This window comes from Bos taurus, chromosome 4, assembly GCF_002263795.3.
Source record: "Bos taurus isolate L1 Dominette 01449 registration number 42190680 breed Hereford chromosome 4, ARS-UCD2.0, whole genome shotgun sequence".
Classification (NCBI taxonomy): Eukaryota; Metazoa; Chordata; class Mammalia; order Artiodactyla; family Bovidae; genus Bos; species Bos taurus.
The window spans coordinates 10814866-10827602 of record NC_037331.1 but is presented as its reverse complement, the minus strand read 5'-3'; the positions used below and the strand labels follow the sequence as shown (position 1 = coordinate 10827602).

Genomic DNA, 12737 nt, shown 5'->3' with positions numbered 1-12737 from the left:
TCAACTGTTGACCACCTGAGGACTGCTGCCAGTGGTTGGTCAGGACAATAGTTTGCTTTTGCTCTTGCCACGGGATCTGCTCCCAGAAGAACACATTATAAATGACCCTGGGGCTGGCAGGTACGGCCCCGGTGGTTTGGATTTGCTTCCTCGTGGGGGGTAATATTAGAAAGGGATTTAAAGGCTTCACCTGTCTTGTCAAACTACTTCACCTCAAACTACTAAAGGAATTAATTAGGGCACCATCATCTTACCCTTGGTCCATTATACTGTCTCTCCAGTATTTGGCACCAGCTCTGGGAACTAGGTCTGGACAGGTGGGATCATACTACAGACCAAGACAAAAACCACAGCAGGGTGGTATTATCTCAGAATGTTCTTACTGCTTGTATTTTGCTTATTGGTCATAGCTCCCCTGTATTGGGCCTGCTGACCATCTTACATCCTCTCCTTAGTCTAAGTGGAGGGAGTCTGTTCATGGACTGGGCGACAGTAGTGACCTCACTGTGAAGTGAGTTTGATTACTGGGTCCACGGGTTGCAGAGTCGGACAGGACTGAGTGACTGAGCGTGCATTGTTGTAGTGAGATGACACTGTATCCTCATCTGGACTTCCAGATGAAAGTTGGCCTGAAAAGCCCCTGGCTCCAAAGTTTGCCCGTCTCTTGGCTGCTGTTACCTGTATTGCATGTGTGGTGTTTGGTTGCAGCACACCTCTATATGCCTGACCCCAGCGATATCACAGAAAAGGGGTAGGCCAAGATTGCAGGGATCCTGCAGAGTATGTAGGGATGGAGCATATGGTCAGGCCACTCAAGATGGCTGCTCTCTTGCTCTCTATACATCCCTGCTGGACCAGGCTTTGTTTCTTTCAAGTGACTATCCAGTCCTCTTAATTATAGGCCTAATTAATAACTGCCCACATGCTTGCTCCCTGCCCCAGCTGCTCGTTTCCCTGGTAACTGAGCCAACCTGATGTGAACTTCCCCCTAAGGAGTAGCCTCCTTCTCCCCCGAGAAGCAAAGATTGCCGCCATGTCCTGCCTGGCGTTTGCTGACAATGGTGGGATTTGTTCCAGGACCTTTGGCTTAAGATCCCCTCTCCAGTGAACAGTTGATGTTTCCGCCGTGGTCTCCAGGCCCTTTCTTCGGTCTGCAGTCTTATAGGCCTACAGGGTACAGCCCAACAGGCACACAGTGTGGATACTAAGTCAAACCAGAATATGTAAAATCTGACAGCGGTACAATCAATATGGCATTAGATGCAATTATAACCACTCACCCTTATTTGAAACAGTTTTCACACAAATCCCACTGAAGAAAGGAAATGTTTGTGTTAAAAATTTTTTTTCACCCCTTTATTTTTCCATGTATAAAATTATCTGCAGGGAAATGAAAAACTGTTTATTTGTGACAAAGCAGCTTATTTCTGATTATTGTGCCCTTGAGTAGGACTGGTGAGCTGTTAGGTGACAAACCCAAGTCTTACTGTGGAAGAAATTTATTCTTAATAGCAACTTGAAACTTGAAGAATTTATAGGAAAGAAAAATCCTCAAGGCTCTAAATAAACTATTTAAATGAAAGTTGGCTTTGGATTACCCAGAAGGCATGGCTATTAGTCCTTTACAAAGCACAAATTTTATTTATTCGTGCCCATGGAAGTGACTTTTTTGTGGATGTTTCCAGTGAAAATTTCAGCAGTTCTTTTGATGCTATGTGTTAATTGAGGTCCACATTGATTGCTCTTGATTTCTCAGAATCTTTTATTGTGGTCCTGACATGTAAAGGGGGCTCAAGAATTTCTTACTGGGAGAACTTTAGACAACAACCAGACAACAGTCTCTCCAGGTTGAGAGGAGGGGCAATGAAATATGCAGTTGCATTTGCCTCTAAAAATACTGTTCTCTTTTTTTTTTTTTTTTGTACCTCTTTTTTTATTGGAGAATAATTGCTTTACAATGTTGTGGTTGTCTCTGCCTTACATCAATGTGAATCAGTCATAATCATATACATATATCCCCTCCCCCTTGAGCCACCCTGCCCATTCCATCCCTCTAGGTCGTCACAGCACGCCAGGCTGGGCTACCTGTGTTATACAACAGCTTCCTGCTAGCTATTTCTTTTACACATTATAGTGTGTGTGTGTGTGTGTGTGTGTGTGTGTGTGTGTGTGTGTGTGTGTCAAGCACACTGTTCTTACTTTACATGGATTTTACTTAGGGTGTCTTGGGACACTGATCTTCAAGTCAGATCAACAGGGGAGAAAAAGGCCACAGGCAATATTAGAGCTACATTAATTTAAATGTCTTTGTTACTTTTATATTTTTTAGGTCTTAAAAGACCGTTTTCAAAGGCCCAAGATGAAGTTCACACTTACACGCTGGTGCTTGACCCTCTTCATCTTCCTGAATGTAAGTGAAACAGAGTTATTTTAAGCTATGTTAATCAAGAATGCTGAAACAGTAAGGTTGAATATAATTGAGCAAGGGTAGGCATTGTTCCCCAGAAGAAAAACGATAATTTTCTTCAGTATTTTGTTAACAAATCTCCTCTTTACATTATTCAAGGAAGACTATTACTAACATTCCATGCCTGTCAATTTAATTTTAAGGGGATTTACTTTTTATAATGTTACACATCAAAGTTTATGGGAATAATTGCTAATGCAGTCCTTCCTTCTGTACCTGTCTGAATGAGGATAGTTTATTATGTAAGGCAGCCGTGTTATTTTAATCTTCAGATAAAGTACAATATAATTTGCTAAAGGTAATCCAGTACTTGGAAATGCATGTATCTTCATGCCATTGGAAAGAAATTTTAAACAAGAATTTGTAGAAACTATTGGAATATTTTCTTTTGTCTGTAAATGTCTAAGCCTTATATCATATTCTATAGATGCAGAGAGATTGGTATATTTTATTCATATTGATATTGTTATTCATATTTCAAATGAAATCCTATGATCAACTATATGTGAATATTCCTGAATTTTGCTTCACAAATCATGTAACTAGACATTGATAGAAGAAATGATAAAGTAACTACTAGATAATAAGATAGTTTGAATATTATCCAATCATCTAATTTTTTTAGGAAAGACTAAAAGTCTTTTAACAAAGACTACAAAACTTTTGGTGTGTGTTTTTTTTTTAATAAAGCTCACCTTTTAAAATCTCTTATCTAGTACATTTTAAAATTCACAGATGGAAAGAATTTCATATATTTGCATGAGCATGGCAGGTGCCTTGTGGTTTGTAGGCATCTTTTTACTAGCAAGCATGATTGCACAGGGCACTTACGTGGCTTTATGAGGTCTTCACTGTGACAAGCAGAAATTTTGCTTCTGTTTGGATTATATATTTGATCTGGAGGATTTGTCCATAAAATTTTTGATATATCAGTTTTCTTCTAAAACATTCATTATGTTCCACATTAATATTCTTCAAAGAAAAGTAAAATTTTTCATGACATTAATTACTCTAAAATGTCACTTCTTAGATACATTATTATGAAAAACCACTACCAATATATTTACTGAATTCTACCAACCTGATTTCCAAATGGTCTTTAAAAATTATCAGTCTGGTTCACCACATTCCCTTAGCCTCATCTACATTTACCGAAAGCAGTCATCACTTTCTCTTCTTGTGCAGTAACGCAATAGGCTTAGAACAGTGCTTGGCTCATAGTGCCCCAAAGATGCTAGTGAGGATGATGACAGTGGCCACACCAACAATGAGGAAGACAGAGAGAAAGCAGGCTCTTCTGAGAAGCATTTGTTGTTCTTGGTCACTTAACTGTGTTCCCCGATTTGTGTTGAATTTATGACACCATGGACTGTAGCCCGCCAGGCTCCTCTGTCCATGGGATTCTCCAGGCAAGAATACTGGGGTGGGTTGCCATTTCCTGCTCCAGGGGATCTTCCCGACTTAGGGATCCAACCCAGGTCTCTTAGTCTCCTGCATTGGCAGGTGGGTTCTTTACCACTAGTGCCCCCTGGGAAGGCCCTTATGATACATACAGGAGTTTTATATAATGCTTAGGTAGAAAGTACATAGTCAGGTGTCTGATCCCATCTGGAAGAAGCAAAGCTAACACTTGACAGACCTCTATTTCATCCTTTACTTTGAAAAGTATAAGTAACTGAAAACTACAAATCATCCTAACATAGACATTATCATTATTAAGAACAGCGACATGGAAAGTTGGTCATATCAACTTGTGAATTCTGGATGCATCTTCCCATTAGAACAGGTCTGTCTGTGACAGTCTGTAGAAACGTCCTTCAAGCCAGTAGCATGGATCCCCATAGTCCGTAGCTTTGGATCATTTCTAAAGTTCTACACAGAACTGCTCTCTTCTTGCTCTCTCGCTGTTCTTCTGGAAACCGCCTGTAACACACAAGGAAGCTGATTGCCTTACATCAAAGTAGGAATTGCTTAAGCAGACAGCCATTCAAATCAGATTGCTTTACTTCTAGACCCCATGACTAGTGTGGATGGAACCTTCTAGAATGTAAGCTCCACGAGGGCAGGGACCTTGCCGGGTTTGTTCTCCCTGTTGATTCTTCAGAACCTAGGACAGTGCCTGACATATGGAAGGCATTCAAAGTAGAAGAACACTGATGTTTCCTCGGCGGACTACAGCTGTCAGTGGCAGCTTGGTGGTCGTATGTGTGGCGCCATCTACTGGAACGTTTAGGAGTGACATCACATATATGGCGACTAAACTGCTGCATAGGACAACAATTAACAGGTGTTTTTTGGTTTGATTTTGGAAGCATCATGCAAGATGGCTTGAATGCAAAACTTCGAATTTCAGTCTTTATGCAGAAAAACATGTCCTTCATGTCTCATTTCTATCTTCACGTGAGCATAAAATTATATATTTACATTCCACAAACATATAAAATAAACATAACACAAATGATAAGTGGAATATTGTTTTCACACCACTTGGTGGTTTAATCGCTACTGTTTATATTTTCCCTCTTTACTGCTGAAAATTGTACCACCTCACTAGCAATTTTTATCTCTGAAATCATCAGCAAACAGTTTAATATGAAATTTACATGTTATTTTTCAGCAGTAGTAATTCCATGATTGGAATCACATAGATGTAATGGCTATATATGTATATATGTCATGGATACATATATAACAGACGCCTCAAATTGTATGTTATTTTCAGAAGAAAATCACTGAAACATTCAGCTACCACTGGAAAAACTGCATTGTCAGTGCTCCAACATGAACCAGACCAGGCGCGGACTCAAATTATTATGGCCCCTCTGAGGACAGAAGTTCTAATATCTCATTCCCTCAGTGTTGAAACAATCTCTGTTGAACCATGTTACAGGAAGTTCACTGGAGTTTGTTTCAACATTGGAGGAATGATAAGATGCTACTGTTGTCTACATGAACTACAGCTACTTTTTCAGATGGTCATGTCGCCATGATTACTGGTGTTTAAGACTGCATTGAACCAAATAATGTTGTCATTGAAAATACAGGTTTCCACTTGCTATTCTTGCACATACTGCCTCCCCATGGCCTCCATGAATATCCAGCTAAAACAGGAGCATTTAATGGGTTGTTCAGTCTGTTTAAAAATAGAATTCAGAATGTTTCTTTGGTCAAGCTTAAGCAAAATAGTTCCTAGTGTCTAGCGTATCTAATATAAGTGACAGAAAAAAAATTATATATGACATCATATTCTATTACAACATAATGGTTTTCAGCCACATTGATAAGGGATGTGTACACCTTTAATCATCATTGTCAGTGTGTTCATTTCTTCTGTCTTGAATTCTAGAGGCATTAAAATTAGAAATAATCCTAACACTTGGAGTGGTGTCAACTACATTTGCAATAAGTGTTCATATAGAGTTGCAACCATAATGTTACAACAATAATAAATATTCATCCTCTTCTGTTTGCAAGTGATTTCTGCTCAGATGACTTGCTGATGCTTCCACATCCAGTCCAAAAGAGAACTTATCTTCTCCCCCAAGAAAGGTTTTCCTTTCTTAATGTCTTCTCTTTCTCTTTCTCAAGACACTACATTTTTTTTTTCTTAGCTGTATTGGCTAAAATATCTAGGCCATTTGACTCTTACTATTCTCCATTCCTTATCAGGTCTACTTCAGTGCTTTTATTGAAAAAGTGCTGAGTTGCTGTTTCTTGGTCCATCTTAAGGTGATGTGGTCCATGCCTTGAGCTGCCTGGCTGGCCTTCCCAGCTCTAATCTGATGCCTAACTCTCCTTTCACAATCTTCACTGGTCAAAAAACTGCAAGACATCTTTACTTCATCATGCTTTTAAAATACTGGCTAAAGTATCTTGAGCCTTTCATGTCCCAAAAGTTTTTTGTTTTCACAGGGCTCTGTATTATCTGATTTTCCTTGATTTCAGTTCTTACCCTCAAACATGCTCCCCTCCAGTTTGGTTTCTGTACAATTTCACACATGCCCTTTCTTTCCTCTGGGCTTACCTGTGTGCCTTACCTTCCATCCAGAAGGCCTTCCCTCTCCTCTCTGCCTATGCAGACAGTCCATATATTCAAAGTCTAATTCTACCTTGGATCTGTAGTCATTCCCATCTTTTCTTGCTCCATGCTCTCTCTCCACTATTAATTTTTATTGTTTAGCCTTTAGTGATAGACTGTCTCATGGGACAGGATGCATTGTCTACACAGTGAGATATGCTAGAAAACAGTGAGGCTCTACCATGAATAGCCTGGGGTATATGGAGTATAAGCATATTTATTTTAGCAACTGTGGATAATAGAGAAAGGTATGTAATGCTATCTCTGCCATCAGTACATTGGGTAAACTTCCATCTTAGAATAATTTAAACAGAATAAGGCCAATTAAGTGTTTCAGTAGGTGTGATAGAAAGCCAGGAGTATTTCTAACTTGAGAAAAACAGAAGTCAGTGCAGGTTGACGCTTGCAAGTCTCCTCCAAAAAACTCTCTATGCAGAACATGGATATAAAAAAATTCCAATTCAAACATAATCAAAACATCAGAGCCACAAAAGAAATTGAAATCTATCTAAACACAACATAAGACAATTTGTCAGACATCCATCTTTTCAGATACACAGACATACAACTTTGATTAATAGGACCTATGATGGTAATGAAAACTAACAGACTGACAAAATAATGTCAGCCTGCACTGAAAATTTAGAAGCACTAGGAAAAATATTTAAGATTTACCTTAATTTTCAGCAGTGAAAATCAATTACCTTGTATAGGTCATCTGCTGATGAAACCAGTTTAAAGAGATTAAGGCAATTATCCAAAGCAGAATATTTCAAAAGAACATATTATGTTTGTTCTGTGGAATAAATGGGGTAAATTTTTTGGCAGTGTGTGCAATCTAAGTACAAACAAATCAGTTGAAAGAATCCAATTAAAACTTATTTATTGCACTAATATATCTACTTTGAATAACATGATTCATGATTCTTAGGAGCTCCAAAGAAAACAAAGTTGATTTAATATTCATATTTTTTGGAAATCAGGTTATTTATTTCTAAACTTTACATTGATAATAAAATTTTAAAAATCCTGTAATGAGGTGCGTGGGTCTGTGTGCATGCTATACATTTTCAGCGTGGATGAAATGAATGAGAATATGAAATTTTTAGGTAGAATTTATAGATGAAATATAAATACACTTAAATTATAAAGAAAAAATAATCCATGTGGAGATGGTGCATAATTGTTGCTTATAGAAGGAAAATTAATGTTTTCATACTTTTTGCTCGTCTCATTATATATTCTCCTCTCTCTACTCTCCGTAAGTAACTCCATTTCCTGTCTAATACAGCGCCCGCTTCCGGTTCTTCCTACCAGTTCAGATTCCACCTACTCTCCAACACTGGAGCCGGAGCCATTTCTCTTCCTTGTAGGAAAACAGAAGCTGTTGCAGGCACAGCACAAATGCTTTGACCGAATGCAGAAGTTACCCCCCTACCAAGGAGAAGGTAAAAAGAAGGCTGTATGTGAATGTGTGTTTCAAACATTAGTAAAGGCTGATTTTCTTCTGGGGGTAAATATGTGTTAACTCAATTAATTTAATATGCCAATGTTTTTAACAGTGGCTTTCATACTGTGGTATGTTTGTGTATTTTATGCCACAGACATGCCTAGTTTCTTTGCTCAGGTTCATCTGACTGCTTTTGGTTAACATCTGCCCCTAAGACAAAATTAAGTAGAGTAGCCCAGTAGTGGCTCAGCAGTAAAGAATCTGCCTGCCAATGCAGGAGACCCAGGTTCAATCCCTGGGTTGGGAAGATCCCCTGGAGGAGGGCATGGCAACACACTCCAGTATTCTTGCCCTGGAGACTCCCATGGACAGAGGAGCCTGGTGGGCCACAGTCCATGGGGTCCTAAAGAGTCAGACATGACTTAGCAGCTGAGCATCCACCCACGATAGAGCATATCCTTTCACGAGGTTTCTTTCATAACATTTCTGGAGATATCGTAAAGGAGAAATTTTGGAGGAAATATACGACACAGATGACAAGTAAGCCTTTTGAGGAATAAATGGAGAATACCCTACCAAAAGAAAAAAAAGGAAATTCTCTTAGTCGTTGGAAAAGTTAGTACCGTTATTTTGTTGCTACTGCTGTTTGAACATTGCTGTACCCGAGTGGAGAGCCCCTGAGTGACCGTCTATGCCCTGTTACATCTCCCTGAGGATGCTATGGTGTGTGATAACTGCAGTGCAATCTCTCTAAACGGCCAGGTCTGTACTGCAACCGCACGTGGGATGGCTGGGCCTGCTGGGACGATACGCCCGCCGGGACGCTCGCTGAGCAGCACTGCCCAGGCTATTTTCCGGACTTTGATGTGGAAGGTAGAGTATTTCTTTTTATTTTATATTTTGCAATGAATCTTTTAGCACTTTTCTAGTTCCCAAAAGAAAATAAGATGCAAAATATACTACCAAATCATAGCCTCTACAGTTCAGCACGTCCTGAAAGATCCCCACAAATGAAATATCCAGTTGTCCAGAGACTGTGAGCTGCCCTTATTTTTTAAGTCAATGACCAGTTGTGCATGTTGGTCATAAATTCTATTAAATATTAAATAAAAATGAAACATTTATATATTTTAAATATGTAATATTGAATTTTAATAAACATTGCAATTACTTTTTCTAAAACTGAACAGTTTTTATTTACAGCTGAATTTTTTGTAGAATTTTCCATTGTCTCCCCTTTGATGACTTATGCAAATCCTTGATCTAGAGTTTGTGTGTACTGGGCTGGCAGAACAAGCAAAATGGGAATTTGATTGTAATGTTGAAAATGATATAAAACTGTCGTGTGTAGGGAAGAAAAATCAGAAGGTGGTAACTCCAAACACTTACTAGATTTCTGTTCCAACAGCAGATGATTGAAATATGCTCAGTAAAGAAGACTGGTACTATTAACATGGATCATACTAACCCAGCTCTATGCCCTGCCCCATATGAACAGCCAACAAATGTGTTAAGTTAATTAGTAACATCAAAGTCACTGTAATTATAAAAGTAACAAAGGAATGTTTTCATTGAATAGTTTTTTTTTTACTTTCCAAAACAGTTGCATATATATTATCTCCTTTTATACTCACACAATATTTTATATAAAACCACAACTGAACCCAAGTCTTCTGAACTCCTAACTAACCCTTTTCTAAGTAAATGAAAAAAGCATTTGAGAAACAATATTTCTAAATCATTGTACAAACTTATATAGGTTGAAGTGGTTTTCAGAACTTTCAAGCCAGAACATGGTTCTCCTTCAGGCTTCAGTCTAGCCACACTGGTGGGAGACTTGCTTTCCTGCTTCCTCCGAGAATGAGTTACAACCTTTGACCCCCGTGGAAGCGGAATTACAGTGGAGCACTTTTAAAACCAGTTCAGGCCGGCCACTTCTAGGAATTCTCATTTTGATTTAAGAGTTGGAATGTGAAGAGAGAAAGAGCATATCGCTCTTCCCTGCTCATCACTGCTGCTGCTAAGTCGCTTCAGTCGTGTCCGACTCTGTGTGGCCCCATAGACGGCAGCCCACCAAGCTCCCCCGTCCCTGGGATTCTCCAGGCAAGAATTCTGGAGTGGGTTACCATTTCCTCCTCCAACGCATGAAAGTGAAAAGTGAAAGTGAAGTCGCTCAGTCGTGTCTGACTTGTAGCGACCCCACGGACTGCAGCCCACCACGCTCCTCCGTCCATGGGATTTTCCAGACAAGAGTACTAGAGTGGGGTGCCATCGCTAATCACTACCTTCCTGTAAACCCTAACTCGGTGCTATTTGATGGTGGTCCCCAGGTCTTTAGTGACTCTTCCCAATAAATTATGCTTCATTAATCTTGATCTGATGACTGCCTTAGAGGAACCTGATTGGCACAAAGAGTTGTTCTGTAATTGAGGCTGCAAGGCCAGTTCCAAAGCAGCAATGGGCTGTTGCTAAAGTGGCTACAATTATTATCTAAAAGGCAACTTTGGGGTTAGCCAAACAGTGATTTCCAGGCATAGATCCATCTTTTCGGCCTGATTTTTAGATGCAACCCTCTCAGCTGGGGAACAAACCCACTTCTAAAGAAAGGCAATTCTTAAATACATCTGTATTCAACAAACTTAAATTCTTTAGTACTTTATCATTGACCCAAAGCTGTATCTCGATGATCCACTCAACAGTTTAATGAAATGACAGAGATTTCCTTTTAAACAAAGTGCTTGGTAAAAAGGTAGCTAGATAATGAGAGAGTGAACAGCAGTGTTAAGATTCCAATGAGGCTGATAGAAAGAAAGAAAAAAAAGTGAAGTTTGGCAATGTAAAGTGGAGATAGCAATGCTTCACCTGGCTTTGCTGAAGCTAAATTGAAGCAATGCATATTAAAGCATCTTGTGTGGTGCATGGTTCCTGGTTGTCTCTATTGACTTCTACTCACGTTCAGGTTCTATAAAGTGATTAACCCTTTGCAATGGCTCTTTAGCTTTAATTTATTGTTTTTCCGTCTTGCGATTTTGAGATAGTAACGAGTTCTGTTTCACTAACAGAAAAAGTTACAAAGTATTGTGAGGAAGATGGGGTTTGGTACACCCATCCTGAGAGCAACATTTCCTGGTCCAACTACACCATGTGCAACGCTTTCACCCCTGAGAAAATGCAGGTAGGTTCTATTGCACATCTCAGTCCTGGAGGAGAATGCCATTATCTATACACGGAAATGTATGCCTAATGGTAAAACCCCTGCTACCGAGAAGCCAGCCTATTTTGTAGAAGGAAATCAGATAATGACCTGTCAGTTTGGGGGAGTTTAGGGAGTGGCGCTGGAGAAACGATGCTTTACTTCTTGGTTGGCACTCAGTCAGTGACGGTTCCCTGAGCGTGTGGAATAGGCCATTTATGGCAAGGGGAATGTGTCCATGGAGCAAATGATGGAGTTCCCCACAATACCAGACATTAGGCAGCATTTTCAAGAACTCCCTCAGCAGTTCTCTCTGGGAAGGGTTCCAGAACTACAGATTTCTCCGCAAGTCACCAGCTAACAACTGACCACTCTCTGTCCTGAGAGGTCCATGACAGTTTTGCTATCAAGCCTTGAACAAACTCTTGAGGATGGAGCTTCTCATCAGCCCACTGATAGGAGTACAGCTGTTTATTTTTGTGGAAACCCATTCTAATTTGTTACTTCTTGTGTCTTACGGTTAAATAGCTTTATTATCTCTGCTTAGAAATATTGAAGCCAATGGGGCAGGTGGTGGGAAGTGGCCAGTAGGTAACTACCCCCTTCTTCAGGTTCTTCAGAAATCTGAAAGGATCACCAAATCTGCAACCAGCCTCCTGTCCGCATGGGCTGGGAGACACCATGGGTCAGCGTTTCGTCACACAGGGCTTCTCTGGGCAGCCCTGGTGGCTGCAAAGGAAACCTATTGCTTCCTTCAAGGATAGGCCTGTATGCTAAATAATTACTAATTCGGAAGCTACAGAAACATCAGTGCTTTCATTTTCTATAAAGCTTTAAAGTATAGAAAACTTTCCTGTCATTAAAACAGAATAAAAAACAATTGAACAAGATGAATAGATAGCTTAGAGACCAGATGACTAGAGGGACATCTCGGCACAGGCCAAAGACACCAAAACCAGTTATAGCATTTTGTGTACAAGTTTTTCATCTCTCTTGGGTCTGTTTTTTCCCCTTGATCAGTCTTGCTAAGAGGTATTGAAATTCTTTTTAAGAACTAGGTTTTGTCTTTGAGCCACTCAGTATATATTCAAGTTCTCTTTATCATTTAAGTTTAATTTTGTTTAGATAGAAATTTAGGTCATTGATTTTTGATCTTCTCATGTATGCATTTTAGTCTGTAAACTTCCCTCTGTGTGCAACTTCATCTGTATCCAAAAAGTTTTGGTGTGTCATTATGAGTTCTTCTTTGACCCAATGGTCATTTAGAAATACATTTTTACTTTTTAATGATATGAGGGGTTTTTTAAAGTTATCTTTTTACTGATGCTTTCTAGAATATGATGATCAGTGAATATCCAACTTAAGATTTGAATTGAAATACATTCATTTGCTTTACTGACTAGTATATGTCAATGTGAATATCCTTTGTTTTTTTTAAAGAATGGGCATTCTGTAGATGTCGTGTGCAGTGTTTATTTTATGTGAATTAGTAAAATCTGTTGATCGTGTTGTTCAAATCTTCAAATCTATAGATTGATTTTTCTTCCTT

At 39.3% G+C, this 12737-nt stretch overlaps 1 protein-coding gene and 2 non-coding genes across 4 annotated transcripts in view; all 3 read left to right on the top strand.

Annotated features, from left to right (window-relative positions):
• Window positions 1-12737, top strand: part of CALCR (calcitonin receptor) — a 111286-nt gene that overhangs the window by 65634 nt on the left and 32915 nt on the right. For both annotated transcript variants that reach the window (XM_059885725.1, NM_001076269.2), the window contains 4 exon segments: window positions 2330-2410; window positions 7837-7993; window positions 8758-8868; window positions 11058-11170. In XM_059885725.1, coding sequence (XP_059741708.1) covers window positions 2330-2410; window positions 7837-7993; window positions 8758-8868; window positions 11058-11170 — 462 coding nt within the window.
• MIR489 (microRNA mir-489) lies at window positions 4652-4733 on the top strand. The gene has a single exon (NR_030817.1). It is a non-coding gene; the product is annotated as a microRNA mir-489 (primary transcript).
• MIR653 (microRNA mir-653) lies at window positions 5313-5402 on the top strand. The gene has a single exon (NR_031137.1). It is a non-coding gene; the product is annotated as a microRNA mir-653 (primary transcript).